General features: G+C 44.3%; 1 protein-coding gene across 3 annotated transcripts in view; it reads right to left on the minus strand.

Moving 5' to 3' along the window:
• FRMD4A (FERM domain containing 4A) overlaps positions 1 to 18873 on the minus strand; it is a 386250-nt gene that overhangs the window by 275006 nt on the left and 92371 nt on the right. Inside the window, exon 1 of one of the 3 annotated variants that reach the window (XM_055710532.1) lies at positions 18161 to 18386. The exons of the other annotated variants lie outside the window; for them this stretch is intronic. Within the exon in view, the coding sequence (XP_055566507.1) occupies positions 18161 to 18193 (33 nt within the window). The 5' untranslated portion in view covers positions 18194 to 18386. Of the gene's footprint in view, positions 1 to 18160; positions 18387 to 18873 lie in introns of those variants that run through there. 3 annotated transcript variants of the gene reach the window in all.

An 18873-nucleotide genomic window follows, 5' to 3' on the forward strand; every position in this document is an offset into this window, starting at 1 on the left:
GCAATATGGACACTATCAGGAATGCAGCCCGAAGTAATCAAGTACAAGATCATGTTGCTTGTGTGACTGTTGCCATGACATTCAAAAAGCACTTACTATTATCATAGACTATGAATATTCTGTGGGCTGATTGATAGTCTGCAGCTTTTTTCCCTTGTAAGCAAATGCAATGACAATATTAAGCAATTACTGATAATGTCACCCAGCTGCTTTTCTACTGCCTGGGTGACGGGATTTCTGAACTGCAGAAATAACAGCAAATTATTATTAAAGTGTGGAGTGTTCCCCTCTGCTCACTGGCATTGCATTTGACCGGTGACAGCACAGCAGAAGGTTTCATTATGGCAAATGAAAGAAACACATCTTCAGTAAACTTTGCTATGGGAAAGTACCATGGGGCTTATTTAGCTTTGATTGGATCAATGAGATTCTGTAAACACGGCAATTAAAAATACGATTGGTAACAACGTAACCTGCTTTAAGGCTTCTGCATGCCTGAGAGGTTTATACAGGAGCTTGCTAAAGTACATTTCCTGATTAGGAAATAATCAATATGCAAGGTGCTTGACAGAGTCATGTGGTACCATGGTAAGGGCCAAATTTTCTTCAATTAAGTGTTGCACTAGCAACCTGCCAAGAGCCATTGTGTTAGGTTTAATTTATGGGCGATTTAGCAAATTGTGTCCATCTTTTCCATTAATTATCCAGCAAGGGCTATATGTCCCAGCATGCAATGCCTCACTGCAAGCCAAGCAGAAGTCTGAGCCTGGATCAAAGACTGGATGTTGGCTCCTGCTGTTGTTGGGTGTGATGGAGCTGCTGGAAGCATAATGGGAAGTTCCCCAACCAGCCTTGGCGTGGGATTAGGGGTTAGTCTTTACCTACAAGCTAGACCTGGATCTGGTGGTCAGCACTAAAGTATCAGCACCTCATGTAACTATTCAGAGCACTGAGGAAGATCTTGGAAGATCCCTCTGCTATTTCATGCTCGGAAAAGAGGGAGTTTCAGCTGCTGTTTTGTGCCATATTTTTGTTACTGGTCCCGGAAAAGAGAAACCAAAGTCACACTTCAGAAGTGCAAGAAGGCCATCACCTCCCACCACTGATGCTACTCCCTCCTTGCATGCATGAGGCTCTCAAGGTGAGAGAAGATCTAACCCAAAGTGTGCAGTGTCTCAGTCAGCCCTGAGGAGCATAGTTCCTATGGTTTGCAATAGAGATTGAAGGCTGGCTTCTTGCTTGCTGCGAACTGGTATGGCTGTTATGAAGTCAAAGCAGATATGGCAAGTTACGCCAACTAAAGATTTAGCCCTAAATTCATAGGGGTTTGTTGGAGTCACTCTAAACCCCTATAAAATGTAACAGAGATTAATATTCTGCTCATGGGGTTTTAAAGCACTTTACAGAAGAGCTTTTATTTTATTTAATTTTTATAGGATGGTTAAAATAAACCTATAGCAATAATAGAATTTTCTGTTAAATTTTACAACACTTTGCCAATAAAAATTGGCATGTGGATATGTGAGGGGAGAAAAATATTGGAGGCTGGCATATTAGAAAAGATGTGAAATGTTTCACAACAACAATAAGTGGCAGCAGCTTAGCAGTAAGGTAAATCTCCATGCCATGTAGAATGTAATTTAGATTGTAGTGTTTTGAATCCCAAGCTGCACATGAATCGACAGCATGATGCTATACTGCAAAAAACCCAAAAAAGATCATAAAGGCAGATCTCATCTGAAGAATGTGTTCAAGATGTAGTAGACATCTTTGTGACCTGGAGATTGTGTCCACATTTGCACATCACCTTCTAAGAAATTACTGGGCAATATCTGGAAGAGGGCAATGGGAATGATTACAGTTTAAAAAGCGAGACCAGTGAAGAGAGGTTAAATGATGTAGCTTTCTGTGGTCCAGAAAAGAGAAGCCTGAAGGGTTGTGAAACAGTTTGTCATGAGAAGGTGGTAGATAGGGCAGGGATTTATTGCAAGAGAAGGACAATCTGGCTTACTCCACAGGGAGCAATGAAGTGGGCATTAGGAAACCCCCTTTAACCATGAGACTAGCTAAGCACTGGGAGAGGAGCTGATTACCTGGGGGTCAAATCTTCCATGTGGAACATTTTGAACAGACTCCTACTGTGAACAGTGCAAATGTGCCTATTTTGTCCCTGAGCCTGAGTGCCTTCCAGTCCTATTTTTGTAATAAATTTTGCTGTGTACTGAAAGAGTTTCGCATATGCTGTTTCCTGAGCGGTTTGTGAACAGGCAGAGCTTCATAATATTCTTTTGAAAGGTGAGTAGGTGGGCAGGTATTACAACTTCAATTTAGAAAACTAGGGGAGATAAAAACAGAGATTTAAGTAACTTCCCTGAGGCCAGGGAAGCAACAAGCATGTCAGGCAAGGTTCAACTACAAGTGTTTCTGAACCCAGCAGTCCTTGGGAGCTCACACCCACCCTTCTCAGAGCATCTACCTTTCAGGGCTCGCTTTTCATCTGTCTCTGTTTTCTTGCAGCTGCCCGGCAGCTTCCATGTTTTTTCCTCCTGAGTACTTTGCTGGTCACCACATTAATAATTGCATACCTTGAGTTTGTAGCTGCCTTATTACAGATGAATACAGCTGCTAACCAGCCTTCATACCCTGTATCAAAGTTCTGATAGGTCATTCCTTGTCAAAGCATGGGAGTGACCCATGCCTTTGCTCCAGAGGGCAAGAGGCTGCCACCAAAGATACCACCAAAACTTTGGTGTCAAGAGCCTCAGACCATGACCTGGCTGGGACTGGAGAAGAGGTTGCTTTCTTGCCTGGAAGGTGGTCTGGCCAGCACACAGCAAGAGTGCACATATCAGTGCTCATTGTTTGCCTGACCTGTTCCCTTAAAAACATCCCCGGAAAATACCCTCCTGGCCAGCTTGAGATACCAGTTTCAAAGGGGAATAAACAATCTTTAGGACCTAATCAACTTTCATATGTCATTGGGATGAGGGGAGGGCTGGTGCTTTGTGAGTTTTTGGTGAAGAAGGGTACTTGCTCTGAGCACACCGCAAATGCATTTAAAGACGAGAGCCCTGCCCATCAAGGCAGCAAGCACAACAGTGGCTTCACTTCAAATTGACAGCCATTGCATTTTTTCTTTATTCCTGTCATTACTTTTCTAATAATTCATTTATATGGCTTCCATGGCCTTGGGGCACTAGGAACAATCACATTAAGAACAGTACAGATATAATTCAATACTTTTCACCTGTTCCTTACTGACAGTTACTTGCTCATTCATCAAAATATCCTTCCACTTTCTTCTACCTTTCTTCATCAGGTATGGAATATACTCACCTTGCACTAGGTATTAATTAATGTCTCATAATCAGCTGGCTGAAGGACCCTAATATTGCCATGGTTTCTTTTGCATTAGAGTCAAGCTAGAAAATCCTTATGCCTTGTGCCTGAGGATTAATACCGAACCATGGCTGACTTCTTTATGGAATTGCCTCTTGTATTTGCATTAATACCAGCGGAGATCTTCCCCAGCCGCACTACCACTGTGCACACCAGCAATTGCAGCTAATTTGTACATATGCTTCCATTGGACAGACGCCATGCAATTAGGAGGACGCCCTCGAGACATTAACATTTCTTGTCTCACAGTACATGCAGTGGGAGAACACAGAAGTTTATAGGGTGTTGTCCATGGGAGTGTGTTATTTCAACAGTATTTCTATGCAGCTGTGAGGACAATCCAGAGTTGGGCAGAGATCCAACACAAAGAGGTTTCTGAGGCCACAGTGGAAATCCCTTAAGTCCCTGTTTGCTGGAAGAAGATGAGGTAGCATGGGGCACTGATGGTGCTGGACTGGAAAACTTCTGTTTCCCTATTGGCCTATTCCCTCTGGGACCCGGACACCAGGACCTTACCCACACTTTTCAGGATGATTGTAACCCCTAGTCCCAGCGAAAGGCTCATCAGCTACATCTCTGTGAAGCCCTGACTATAGAAAGGGTATCAAGGTTTTCCGCCCTCCTGGAACTGAGACAGTTAATGGCAAGGACACTAGTGCATGTCAGGACCTCAGTGTCAAACCAAAGGACCTACAAGCTCCAAAGGACCAGGGCCAAGACCTTGCCGTGCTAGGTCCTATCCACCAGAGACCTGCTGGGGTTCAGGGATCCTGTGGGGGAGCTTCCTTGGGCAGCCACAGTGTGCCTGGCCCTGGGGAATCCACCAGCTGTGTACTCTGCGATGCTGCTGAAACCTTGGTGTAGTCTGAGACTAACATGTTTTGACCAAGACATCTTGGAAGCAAGTAATCTGGAAGAGCTCTGACAGGAAAATTTTAAGCCAAATTTCCACCCTGTGAGAGTCTTAGAGACTCAGTGAATCCCATTACTTTCTGGCAGAAGGATCTTGGCATCATGGTCCATCCCAAGCTGTGTCCAGACGGTTCATTTCTAGGACCACCTGGGAATAGTAAAAGTCTTTGCCTTTGCAAGTCTGGCATCCACAGGACTGTGTCTATCCTCTTTTTCAACACATGATAGGGAGGAAAGTGCTTGATCCCACTCCCTTCTCCCTGTCTTACTCGTACACTTAAAAACCCACAAAGCATATGGAACAAATTGATTCAAAATACTGCACTTTCAGCTGGACTGATTTTGAGAGGACAGCATTCACCCCCACCATCACTACATTTGTCCCCAGGTGCTAAAATGATGTATACAGAGGTTTCAGCACTGCTGGGTAATTTAGGAGTGTTGTCATCATGACAAAAGGAAGAAAATTGATTCAAATCAAAAGCCCACAAACAAACTCTGACCTTATTCAAATCAGAAAAAACCCAATCCCAACCTCTGACAGCTATGGTAGGATGTCAGAGAAGCTGAGAAGCCATGCAAGATGCACAGTATTGATTGCTGTGTAATAACGATTTCCCTTCAGCCCAGAGACTCTACCATATACTTCATTCTGCATTCCAGAGCACGTCTCTGAGCATCGCTGGGGCTGGGAAGTAGCACACACCAGACATCGCTGGGGGTTGCAGGTTAAGTACTGCACTTAGGTTTTATGGAGCAGAAGAGTAGATAAATTCTGTCAAATGAATGCAAATGCTCTGCATTAATTTTTGCTTCGGGAAGTCTTTAAGCAGTTCCTTAGTTTTTTGGAAATATTTCTAAGATTTCTCATTTTGTGAATTGCCATGAATCTCTCCTTGGTTCTGATTTTCAGTTTGGTTTGATTTTGGTTTACTTTGTGCACTGGTGTTGGCTGTGGTAGAGTTAGTTTTCTTCACAGTAGCTGGCATGGGGCTGTGTTGTGGACCTGTGCTGAAAACAGCATTGATAATGGGTGTTTTTGTTATTGCTGAGCAGCGCTTACACCTACCCAAGGGCTTTTCTGCTACTCATCCCACCCCACAGTGAGCAGGTTTGGGGGGCACAAGGAGCTGGGGCCTGGGGGGCAGCTGACCCCAGCAAGGGATATCCCGTACCCTATGGCGAAATGCTCAGCAGGTGAAGCTGGGGGGAAGAAGGAGGAAGGGGGGGACATTCGGAGTGATGGCGTTTGCCTTCCCAAGTCACCACCACAGGTGCTGGAGCCCTGCTGCCCTGGGGATGGCTGAGCCCCTGTCTGCCCATGGGAAGCAGGGGATGAATTCCTTGCTTTTGCTTTACTTATTAAGCTTGTCTCTATCTCAACCCACAAGTTTTCTCACTTTTATGCTTCTGATTCTCTTCCCCATCCCACCGGGAGGGGGGGAATGAGCTAGCAGCTGCGTGGGGCTGAGCTGCCAGCTGAGGTTAAACCATGATAGTTTGTTAATACCAGTGCAAATATTTCTGATTCTTTGCTAAAAAAATTCATGACTTGCCTACAAAGGCATCATGTTTTGTAACATGTTCACCTCTAGAAGTGAAAGTTTTAAAGAATGCCTGATTTTTGGTCCTTCTGCACTGCCTGGAGCATCACACAGACAAAAGAGTGGCCGCATTCCTGACTGCATACAAACTGGCATGGTTCCTTCAAGGTTGGTGGTGTAACACAAGTTTTTGCATTGCTGAGTCTCTGTCTTGCATTTCATTTCCTTTGGGTTTGGTCTTTTCTTCACTGACACTAATTCTTTTGCAACATACATAATAGGCAACATAGCTTTATTTCATCTCCCTGTTTGTGCTGTGGGTGATATCTCCTGGGGAAGATTAATGGCTTAAGCTGATTTAATGGTGTATGTACTTGTCACAGGGAAAAAAAAACAACACAAACCCCTTTCTCTTTTCCTGTCCAGACTGAAAAATGTTATAGAATCATAGAATCATTTAGGCTGCAAAAGACCTTTGAGATCATCACGTCCAACTGTTACCCCAGCACTGCCAAGGCCATCACTAAACCATGTCCCCAAGTGCTGCATCTATGCGTTTTTTTAAACATCTCTAGGGATGGTGACTCCACCACCTCCCTGGGTAGCCTGTTCCAATGCCTGACCACCGTTTCGGTGAAGAAATGTTTCCTAACATCCAATCTAAATTTCCCCTGGTGCAACTTGATGTTTCCTTTTGTTCTATTGCTTGTTATCTGTGAGAAGAGACTGATCCCCACCTGGCTGCAACCCCCTTTCAGGCAGCTGTAGGGAGCCACCAGGTGCCCCTGACCCCCCCCTCTCCAGGCTGACCCCCCCAGCTCCCCCCACCGCCCCCCCCAGCCCCTGCCCCAGCCCCTGCCCGGCTCTGGACATGCTCCAGCCCCTCTGCGTCCCTCTTATTGTTTTTTTTTCTGCAAACAGCACCCCCCCCCCCCTTATTTTTTTCCCTTTGGTATTTGTTGTTTTCAGCCTTTGATGGCCTTCCAAATAGCTTTACCATCTTTCTGTGCATCTGTGATGTTCCTATATTAATGTGAGTCATTCTTGCAAATAAGTCTGGCACTGAGTTGCATGTATGAGAAGTTCCAGTTTCTCTCTGCTGCGTTTCAGGAGTTATGTTAGCAGAGACTCTGACCCTATGCAGAGTCAGTTCAGCCACTTGCTTTTGTTCTGCTACCTTTCCCTTTTCTTTTTGCTGTACCCAGGAGGAATGCTGGCTCACTTGGGGAAAGAGGTTTGTGATGCCCGTGGGAGAGGTTTGAAATATTTGGCTGATGTTTCCCCTTGTGCTTGCTGAAGCACCAGCACACGGTTATCACCCGTTTTAAGAGGATCTTCAAAACACCCTGAAATGCATATATATGTGACAAAACCATGGTTTAAGCAATAAATTTTTTGAAACCTGAAAAGCACTGGTTGGATGCTCAAGAAATGCCAAACAATGTTTTTTGCTTAATGTTTTTTTCTTAATCTACCTGACAATCTACCTTAATAATAATATTATGTTTCCTAATTAGACAATCTACATTCAACAAGAATGCAAATACCATCAGTAAATGTGCATGAGTGATTTAAAATAGAGTAACTACTGGAGTATGCAGACACATATTTCTAAAAATGAGTTGCAACACATTGTAAAAGTCACACCCATTTTATCAAGCATTCTTTACTACTCTATCAAAATGAGGACAAAAAATCAGATGCAGCTTTTCCTGTGGACAAAGTAATTTATTCCAGGGAAAGATGGCATATAGATGTAAATGGGAAGGCACAAATTCACCCCCCACCCACAGCATGTGTTTTTGTCACAGTGCTGTATTTTTATTTGTGCATTCAAAAGCTGCCTGGCCTTTTCATACAGTCCGTTCAGCTCTGTGAGGGTTTACTCCCACAGATGTCTGTTTTGTCAGTCTGGGCTACTCCAAAAAAGTGTGAGGAGGAATGATAAAGTGCTGTGAATTTATCTTGAACTCCTAGATGGTATTAATAACATGAGGTTAAGTAAAAAATAGCCATATGACAATATAACTTGAAGTTGGGTAGAGAATAGCCATATGACAATAGTCTTATGCATGTTGGTGTTGTACACATGGAACCTGCATTGGGTGAGAAGTTCGAAAATGCCAGGCATAAATGGATGTTTTATGATGCAATTTTCAATTGCATGACCATATGCTGCCTTCACCCTACCTTCTGCCCCCATGATTTCCTTCTTCCTTGTGTAGGGTGGAGCTGTCTTAAGGATGAATCAGTGAAGGTGTCTGCTTTCTGAAGGACTCTTTGGCATTTGAGGCAGGCAGAAGGTGTACAGGGAATGAGGCTGAGGAGTACTGCAGAAGATTAAATAGTCTTTGGGTGAAGACAGCTGGTGATATGTTGATTCATATATTCCCAGACTTTTACTAATGATCCCTGACACCTAAGTTTATTTTCAGGTTTGTGAGTGCTATCCCTGGCACTGACTTGAAGAAAGCCTGGGCTCTGCCAGAGGCAAATGGGTGAGGGGCACAATGAACACAAAAAGTGCTGTATAATGTTAAGGATGCAGAAAAGTCAGAAATGGCCCAAAACTGGAGACCTTTAACAATTCCTTCATGGCTCAATTCTGCATCCGTTAAATGGAGACAAACCCAGAGTCTGATTAAAGATTTTGATGAACTTTAATACTGTTGCAATTAATGCTACAGAAATATAAAATGAATAATTCTGTTTTCAGGGCAGTATTCAGTAAATAAGACCTAGGGTTATTAACTGAGAAATGAGGAGAATACAAAATAAGGAATAGACACTCATTACCTGGGCACTGTCCCTCTTATGCACAAGATGAGAAGAAACTTGTGGAAAAATGGTGTGCAACTGCATAATTAGATGGGACAGGGCTGCAGGGATGTCCCTTGCTCCGATATTTCTCAACTTTGCATCTTGATGTTGTTCCCTCTTTACAAAGCAGCTTTGCACGTGCACATTTTACCTCTCACATCCAGCTGAGACACAGAGTCTGGGCTGAAGGAGGTTGCCACACCAGGGACACAAGTTGTCTGCCTTGTCTTTGCCCTTCCACCCCTCACTTGTCCATGCCAGACTTAATCTATTTAGTCCTGGAAGCCACTTCTCAAACTCTTGACTCCAGCTCTAATACTCTGTTCCCATCCTCCCATGTCTCCTAGACTGTTTGCCCCATCTTGGGTTTTGTTTCACCTGCACTTGTGCCTTAGTTTTCGTGCTGCTGTAGGTGTCAGCAGGGATCCCGGGGATGCCACACAGGCTGTCTGCCCCATGTGTTGGGAGTCACCCCTCTAACAGAGGCAGAGATAGATCCTGGCTTAAAGCTCAGATGAGCTGGCTTCAGCCTGGATGTTCCTCAGGCATCCCTACCCTGGTCCCATACACGTGCTTCCCACCTACCAGCAAAGGCATGAGGATAAACACTGGGACACTGGTGCCGTGGAGAGTTATCTGGCGTTACAAAGCCACATTTAATCTCTCATCTCACTTGATCTCTCTCTAAAGACCACAGTGCAGGAGGGGAGGGGTTGTACCAGCCGTAATGAGGCTGAATATTGCCTTATTTGTACTGTGCATTTCTTGGGCCTGATCAAGGAGTGTTTACTGAAAAGATTAGTCCTGTAAGTAATTAGTCTTGCTGGAAAAGAGTTTCAGTGGCACCAGATAATACTCTAACTCCCTCTATCCAAAATAATTTAATCTCTTCTAAATGAAATCCATTTTCCTAAAGAAAAATTACTTCCACAGTATTATTCCAAACCTGGCCACGGAGAGATCCAGCTTTAGATGAAGCAGTAATGACTTCACCTAACTTTGTCTTTCAGCTCCTGAGCTACTAGAATTAATTGAGCGTGTAATTAAGGAAGGGTTTTCTTACCAATATGATCATGCCTATAATTAAAATCTCACACAAATGTGTATGTGGAAGAATAGGGCAGGGCAGAGTGGGGGAGAGACCGAAGTGTCTGACAGGTTTACATCAAAGGACCTGAGCTCCTGCAGCTCCAAGCCAGAGGGAGGGGAGGAAGGGAAGACAGGACTGGCTGATAACTCACTTGATATATTGGTTTTGGCCTCCTGTCTTCAAAGCCCTAAGTGGTTTAAGTGCTGCCTACCCAGGAGATTGCTTCTATCTTTAATGTTATTTCAGCAGAGTCAAACTTTGCAAGCATTTCTGCTCCCAAGCCCTGGATAAGCGCAAGAGCGATGATATCTGAATGTTTTCAGAAAGATTGGGATGGGTTTGGGTGATGCTTTGGGCTGTGCCCCATCAGCACTGCAACCCAAGGGACCCCATGAGATGCCATGAGAGCCATTGCTTCCCTCTGGGTTTTGTTGCATGGGAGACCCGTGAACAAGATTTTGTAAAAGATGAGTGGGGGGTGGTGGTGGTGGTGTGTGTGTGTATTACTGTTATTTATGCTGCATTTAATATTAATCCAGCCTTCAATAGCAGCTTTCTGCCTGTGATATGTGACCTGAGTCAATGGCTCTATCTGGGGACAGCTGCATTTGGGGAGGTTTTGCTGTTCTGAACACGGGGAGAGTGTGGGTGCTGGGAAGCTGCAACACAGCACCTCCACAGAAGCTGAGCTCCTGCACAAAAGGGACAAGGACCTTCCCTAAAAAAATCAAATGGGGACCTGAAGCTTAAAAAGAGAAAGGGATTGACTCCCTTAGCTTGTCTTCCATGTGTTGTGATACCTGTGGCTGTCTCAGGGAGGGAAAAAATTCCTCCCTCATAGTATAACCAAGCTAAGGACCAAGGCACCAAGGAAAAACGTAGGTGTGGGTGGGTGCTGCATGAAAGAAGGCACCTTGAGCAGGAAAACTGCCCTCTCATTTGTTTGATAACTGCTGTGCTGAGGTAAACTGGACTTTGTATGTTTGTTGACATTATTACATGTTTATAAATTACATCAAAAAGACACCTTTATCTGTCCTCAGGTCTCCTCTGAACTAGAACAGCCTGAAGGGTCTGGGATTTTTGTCTTGCTGGTTGAATCACAAATGGGGTCAGGTTTTTTATCTCATAGATTTGGTGGGGTTTGTATTTCAATGTAGGTAAAAGAGGAATGGGAAAGTTGAAGTACATTAGGTGTTCATTCTCAGGAAGAAAGCCCACACGCCCAGCTGTGTGCATATTTTTACATTCATCTAAACCCAGTAAAATATTACAAGGAATACCTGTTCACTGCTGAAGTGCATGCTGAGGTGCTTCAAACTATGCTGGTATGCACTGGTCATGGGTCAGATGTTTTGTACATGAAATACACATTGTGCAAGGGCTTTATTGCATTCTGTATAGTCCCAAACATTAAACACACACAGTCCCTACAAATAACTGCCTTCAAAATGACCTTCTATATCAAACAGCTGTGCAGGAAAGCTGTTTTCCTCCACAGATAACTACTATGCTGGCATTTTGGGACAACCATCATTTTTGTTTCATAATCATCCTTGCAACTTTCCCATTTTTTTTCAGCTTTCCCATTTTTACAGCAGTTAAGACTTTGCAACCTTCCCCAGCAGATACAACCTGCGATTCACTGCTAATAGCGGGTGGCTCTGTCCAAGTTCTGCTTTTGAGAAGGATGACCAATTGTCTCACCAACAGCTGCCCATTCAGCAAACTGCTTCATTGAATGACTAGGAATATGGCTGCTCACCACTGTATTTTCTCTGCAATTATTAAACCCCCCTGAAACCTGTAACCCACATGCTGAGCTGGTGAGCTTTATGCTCCCAATGCTGTCATTGTCACTTTTCTTTGATTCCTCCAGTCAATGCCTGGTCCTACTGCATTTTCAATTTATTATTTATTTTTAATTAAATTTTTTTATTTATTTATTATTATGTTATTATTGCTATTGTTGCTATTATTTATTTCAGCGTGGTATCATTCTGGTCTTTACATAACCACCCAGTGTTCTTTTCCGTGGGGTCCCATGGGAGCCAAGAGAAGGTCCTTGGGCAATTCTGGAGAAACTCAGCTTCAGGAAGGTTTTGGGGACCTGAGATGTTCCCAGGCACCTCTGCTACAGCTTGGGCTTTGCACAGGCTGAGCAAGACATGGAGAACTGAGGCCAAGGTGCAGGGTGGCTTGAGCTGGGACATGGTGTCTGGACAGTGGGAGGTGAGCAGGGCCCTTTGAAGCAGTTTCTATTTGAATCCCCTGAAGGGACCCAGTGGCATTTGAAACACAATATGAGAGCTTTGGTCACCAAGACATGTTGTGATCATTCCAGGCTCCAACACAACAGGGTGCCAAGCCTGTCCGCATATCCCAGCAACATGGGTCCTGATGTTCAGCTGATGGCAGACTGGGGATCCCAACCAGGTGACCATATTGTCTGTGCAAGGCAAAGCAATCCTAGCGTTGTGATCCTCCTGGTCCATATCAAGGTCTGCCTGATGGTCATCATGGGAGCGCTCAGCAAGAGCTGAGCCAGCTCAACCTGTTGTGCACCCAAAGGTGCCTCATGCTAGGATGGTGTAGCCTGGACTCTGTTGTGCTGCTGAGGATGCTGAGAAAGGATGGCATCACCTGGACATTGAATCACAGCTCAGATATCAGAATCTGCACTGCAATCCTTCCTTCTTAAGACAGAAGCAAAACGTCCCCATTTCCTCTCAGCATTCAGTAGGGAACATTGTCTTCTCATTGTATGTATGGCTAGCGCTAAGCATGCCAGTCCCCAGGCTGGACTTTGACTTCTTAGCACTACTGCAATGCAATTTTCATTAACGGTGCAGTGTCCAGCTCCTGCCCTGGGTATGCAAGGATGCTTTCGCCCTGCACAGTAAATAACCCACCCTTGCTGCAAATGCACGTAAGGGCAGGGCCCAGTCAGGCATAGTATCTCACTGCACTGATAGAAAGCACAGCCGGGGAGGAAAAATAACCTTTTGAGTTTGTGTTCAGTGATATATTGTTTTTAAATCTGAATGGGTTTAGGAAAATGTTACAGAACTGAAAGGGCTCTGCTTTTCTAGAGGCATAATATTATGGCAGTTATTCCAAAGCCAAACTCTGCTGAGTTATGTCCCTACATCCTCTCTCCCAGGTATTTATAAAATTATGATTAACAATAGCAGACATAAGACTTCATTATTTCTTGATTCGCTTTTCTTTTTAACCATCTACAAGCTCAGAGAATTACATATGGTCTCACTAACCTTTGTGTCAAGCTGCTAACCAGGCAGGGAAGGAAGTGCCCCCTAAGCTGCTCAGTGGACTGTGCCAGTGCCCCATGGAAGGGCTGCTGAGAGAGCACCAGCACTTCCCAGTCCAAAAAATGGACTTCAGGTTGCTATGTCAGCTCATGTGTGATTGCACTGGAACCAGAAGTCTTTGGGTGCTCACTGCCCATGTGAAGTACTCCAGCCGGGAGGTCTGAAACCCCAAAATGACTTTGGAAATCCCAAAGTGTCACTAGCACCTGTGTGTGTCTATCTCAATGGGATATTCACAATAGGAGTTAAATATACAGGGGTATCAAAAGAGGGATCTGAGATTTCAGACATATGTGTTGCTGGGGGGACATGTGCCCCCTTTTGCATTTGGTCCTTTCGCCATTGTTAAAAATACCAGGAATGGTTTAATGAGATATGCAAAGGGTTTACTCTGCATTTTGGCTTGTACAAGAGTGCCACAAGGTGATTTTAGGATGTATAGCTCTCCATAAAGTGCAGGATCCAAAAGTTTAATTTCCACAGGACAGCTTGTGAGCTTGAAGCTCAGAATCTGTTCAAACGCTTTGCTAGGTACAGCCTCACACTATGATAAAAAAGCTGCTTGTGTAAACCTCTTTTTTCAACCAAGCAGGTTGAAGACCACAACAATCCTATCCAGAGGTGTAAGCCAGACACTAGTCTTCCCTTTCTCTGGATAATCTTCCCTTCCCATTTCCACCCCTGGCGACCTCAGAATCCAGCCATCACAGCCTTCTGCTGTTTAAGGCTTGTGGGGGGTGTAGTACCTCCCAAAGTTTCTCTGCCTTGAGCAGCTGTGAACTTCTCTAAGTAATGCACAAAGGACAACTTAACCATTCTTTCTGAGAAATCTAGCGGTCAAAACCTAAATTGCTTTGAAAGTAGAGCCAACAGGGTTTAACAAATGAACAGTAACACCATGGGAGTTTGCTAATCCACAAAATCTATAATAAACAGATAAAGTTAATAAGATTCAATAAGAGAGAACAACCCCATTAATGTTTTAAGAGCACTATCTAAACATTACACACATTATTTACTGAGTCCCCTTGCTGAATTCTTTGTACACAGGAACACTCAAAATTCATTATCTTTGGATGCAAAGCTTAGTAAATTCAATGGTAATTAATCTCCATTTACCCTCTGTGTGTGTTTCTGAACAGAGGAAAAGTTCATTGAAAAAGTTCTTTCAGCCAGTCTGAAAGAAAAGCACTGCTTTGATAAACAGAAAAGCGCCAAAAAATGGGCTTCTCAAAGGAAAACAGAGCAGCTAGCCAGTTCTGCGTGGTTCGAGCCAGGTGCTCATTGCAAATTCAGTAGCGTGCACTGGCAAGTGTCAGCAGCGGAGAAACCGAAATTACTGAAATTCTTATGCCAGTGTAATTTGCTGAAGGCAATGCACTGAGGGTTAAGGCAAATTGTGCATGTGTTGAGGATTATAAAACAAATTAAAATGGAGACTAACAAAAGGAGTGTAATATTTATGAATTTCTTCATTCTTTTCACTCCGTGGTACTCAATCAACTTCACAGTCTCTTAAAGTGGCATGGGGACATTGCTATTGTGTACCTTCATTTGCTCTTAAAAAGGGGGCTCAGACGTACGAGGCTACAGGATTCAACTGATTCTGGCAATATTTATCAGTATCACCATTAACTCACCAAATGTTTATAACCCACTATTACTTCTAGTCATGTAAAATTTAATCAACACCAAAAATACAGTAAATTTTCTGTTCAAGGCATTCCACTTGTCTGCCTCAATTTTGATATACCAGCTCATTTTACCATGTATTTGTCCACTTTCCTTTAAATTCCTGCATTTGAGCATACAAGTTGCACAGAAGTGGAAATATATTCATCACCTGCGACTTACTGCAGTGGAGTCCATTACATGGTGTAATGCACTTAACGTTTGATACCTAATTTACCTCAACAAATACTTTTAAAGAGTTTCTAAGTTATTAAGCACCCCACTCTATGATCACCTAGCATGGCCCGGTAATCAAATGGGTATCACTTTGTGGGATGGGAAGAACAAGTCCCCTGTGAAATCTGCTCTTGGTTGTGTATTCCCAGCCTTCTCCTGGCAAGCCCTGCTGGATGGGGAGGCGAGGACGTGTGCCCACATCTCTGCTCTGTACAGCACCTCAGCTCCAGCTCTCCTACACCGTAAATTGGGCTTTTGAAGTCAGGATGTGCCCACCTGCCCCATTGCCAGCTCTGCTGTGGGGTGGGAACCTGTATGTAAAAGGGACCAAAGAGCTGACGGCAATCATATTTTCAGTCCACCACCATGAGATTCACCCAGGCACACCTGCAGGGATTTGAACCTCATTTTAATTACAGAGAGCTCTGTATGTTTGGCTATGAGAGGCAGATGCACATTGTCCTCGCCCCTTGGTGGCAGACTGTGAGAGGTGCCTGTGAGAGTCAGACCTTACTCCTACCTACTCATGGAAACAAAGCAAACTGTTGGGCTTTTAATTTTATGTCTAGATTTGAGCAGACTGAATCTATCTGCCTGGGACACTAAAGATAAACCTGAGCTTTTATTTGCATTTCACTGTAACATGGAGATGTTTCCCCTCAATCTTAAAGTCTTGGAGCTCATAGATGCTCCAAGCTTGTTCTAGGCAGTGCTGCCTGAGATGACCAGAAGCCCACTGTCCTTCATGTCCTTCCAACAGTTGCAGCCTAAGTGTAAACCAAGCGACAACAGATGGGATCAGACAGATGGGGGAGTAGAGGGGGAAGAAACAAGGCAATATTAGGGAGTGTGACAGGCAGGGGTCTCGGCACATTGGCAGCCTTGCTGTTGTCAAGTTTTTTTGTAGGCATCTCATATTAAGGTTGTATTTGGAGATTTTATGCTCAATTTTCTGGCACATGAGCAGGGAGCCACTGCCAGCTACGAAGCGTCTTGGAAATGAGATTAGTTTTCAGATCTATTGAAATGATCTTCTCATTGTTATTTCTCTGAAAGGTAAAGATGTAAGGGTCAAATCCTGTTCTTTACTACACCGAGTTCATTTGAATGTCTCCATTGGCTGCCATGGAGCTACTCCAGCTAAACAGCAACGTAACACCGACATCAGGATCTGGATCTTCAAAGGAACCACGTCAGTTTTACATCATTGCAATTGACAATACTTTGGCTTGAGAAGCTTTTCTCATACACAGAGGAGGTCAGAATCAGTCCCTTTCTCTGATATTACAGCAGATTGGGATCCAAAGGATCGAATCTATATTCCCAAGCAGATTCTTCTATAGGATCAATAAATAGTTGATAGCGATAACTGAGACTACACTTTATGAATGGTATTATTAGGGTTTACATTCCAGCTGCAGCTACAAAGCAAGTCAGATGAATAAACATAATACCCAGTCCCGGTCCACTTCCCTTACTCTGTCATTTTTATAGCTGCACGCATGCTGCAGGTGCTGATAGTACACACATCTGAGTGTAACCCATGCGTCAACCTGATAGCGCACCAGTTCTGGGAGACACTGCCTCCAGCAGTCATTTCAAGCCTGGTTAAAGGAGCAGAATGGAAACAACAACTAAACCGTTGAAAGTTTCGTTTTCTAATAATGGAAATGAGATCTGCTGGGCAGTTTTTTGGGTTTTTTTTGTGGGTTTTTTTCCCCCCCTATGATTTTAAGAAAGAAAAATACTGAAAAATGCCTTACAAATGCTAACACTGATGGACGTATTCCTCAGTAATGAGAGATATGAATGGCTGGGTCTACAATCCCTTGTAAATCTTTCATTCTATAAATTGTCCATTAACATTATTCTTGGTAATGGAGAGCTATGTGAATTTGGCAGGTCCTTTTTTTAACCCCCAACTTACTGGTCAAGACAAAAAAGAACTGAATTAAAACAGGAAAAAAAATAAATTACTCCCCTGGAGAATTACAGTACAGCCACTTGCTGGCAAATTTAGAGCACTTTTCTAGCTTTTAATACTGAAAATACTTGCAATCATTGAAGACCCTTTAATTTAAGATAGTGGGTGACAGTGAAGTGATTGAGGAGACCAAGACTAGCTGATCTGCCTCAGCACAGGAGCTGGACCAGAGTATTTCTCAGTATTTTTTCTAGTCTGGCATTTATATGAAACAGCTCTGGTCTGACTACACCTTCAAAACTGCTTACATTTAAGATGCACGAAGATACTCTGTTGCCTGCAAGAGCTGTCATTGAATTCCAGTTCTTCCAGTCTTGAGATACAATACAACAGGGTTGAATTGCATGCAGTGATGGACCGAAATCAGAAAGATTTACCCAAGGCAGTTACCACATGGGATTGAGACAGTGACTCAGTCAGGATTCAGTCTATCCCCCAGGACCATGCAGAAATAATAGCATGGAAGGAGATTTTGCAAACTAAACCGTCCCTGTATTTGTCTCTGGCTTTTCCCTGCTGGAATCCAAGTTTCTTTAATAACGAGGATTAATGGCAAGCCTTTAAAGAGAGTTGGAAGCTTGAGAAGGCAGCAGAGAAGTGCAGCAATCCCTTAGGTCTGAACACTCACTTTTACAGCTTTCTGGTCTGGATCCACACCAAGAGGTCTCCCACCCTGGCAGAGTATTTGGGCACAAAATCACCTTCTTTGCTTGTCCGTGCATCCCTTGCTGCTGAAAATACTGTACTGGGGTAGCCCGCCAGCACCATCCTTCCCCACGCCGCAGGTACGCTTTCCCTGAGCGGCTCCCTGGGGAGCACGCACAGACACACAGACACAATGAGAGCCTCCGACTGGAAATTCAAACAGAAATATGGCTGTCTACTCCAAAAGGCAAAACTCATTTACAAAGGTCATCTCTGTCGAGGAACAGTGATGGGTTAGTCCTCTCTTTGAGGCGACTGCTGTTGCTCCTCTGCCGAGTTACATTCATGAGCATAGTTGTCAGAAAGAAGAAAGAAATAATAAATAAAAAAAAAAGACAAAAAAAAAAAAGAGAAAAGAAAAGAGACAAAAGCTCGGCAAGCCCCCTATTCATAGAGCTAGCCCTGCACCTCCCCTTCCCCTCCTCGGGTAAAAGCAGCTTCAAAAGACATTAACATCTTCCCCTACCTTCGTTCTCATCGGAGACAGAAGCCCTTCCATTTTGGTCCGATCCTCATGCCAGTCCTCGTCCCCCAACTTAGTCTCTCGTCCCTGTCTCAAGCATCCCACACGAACAAGAGCATGTCAGGGACCGCCAGCGACACCCTCACGGAAGCTCGGCCAGCCGCCAACCTGCCAACTTGCAATCCTCAGTTGCGTGGAGCACCGTTCCTGGAGAGACCTTCCTCCCTCTCCCTCCTCTCTCTCTCTCTCTGCATAATCTGCCTGCAGCTATGTGTGTACCATCGCGGCTGACAAACGATCCCTGCCTTACGTAATGCATTCAGCACAGGACAAGCGATCCCAGCCCAGCTGTGGGGATCCGGTCGGCAGCAGTGATGGGAAAGTGTGGGACTTTTCCCTGCCTATTGTGCCGCTGGGTCTAATCTGGTAACATCCCCGTGCAGGGCTGATGCTTGTCGGCTCTCTGTGCTGCTAGGAAAGCACCAAGAAAACTTCGTTGCCGTGGAAAGATTGCGGATTCCCTGAGACTGACTTAAAGGGATGTAATCCTGATCCCAAGATTCAGCCCAAGCGGCTTTCCCCGCTCGGAAACGCCAGCAGTTGGAGCATTTTCTGCTGGGCGCGTTTGCTGTCAGCGAGTGACCAAACCCACGCTGAAAGGGAGTTCCTGTCAGTTGTCAGCTGGGAATTGAAGAAGAGAAAAAAAAGGAAAGGAG

Source organism: Falco cherrug, chromosome 5 (assembly GCF_023634085.1).
Source record: "Falco cherrug isolate bFalChe1 chromosome 5, bFalChe1.pri, whole genome shotgun sequence".
Taxonomy (NCBI): Eukaryota; Metazoa; Chordata; class Aves; order Falconiformes; family Falconidae; genus Falco; species Falco cherrug.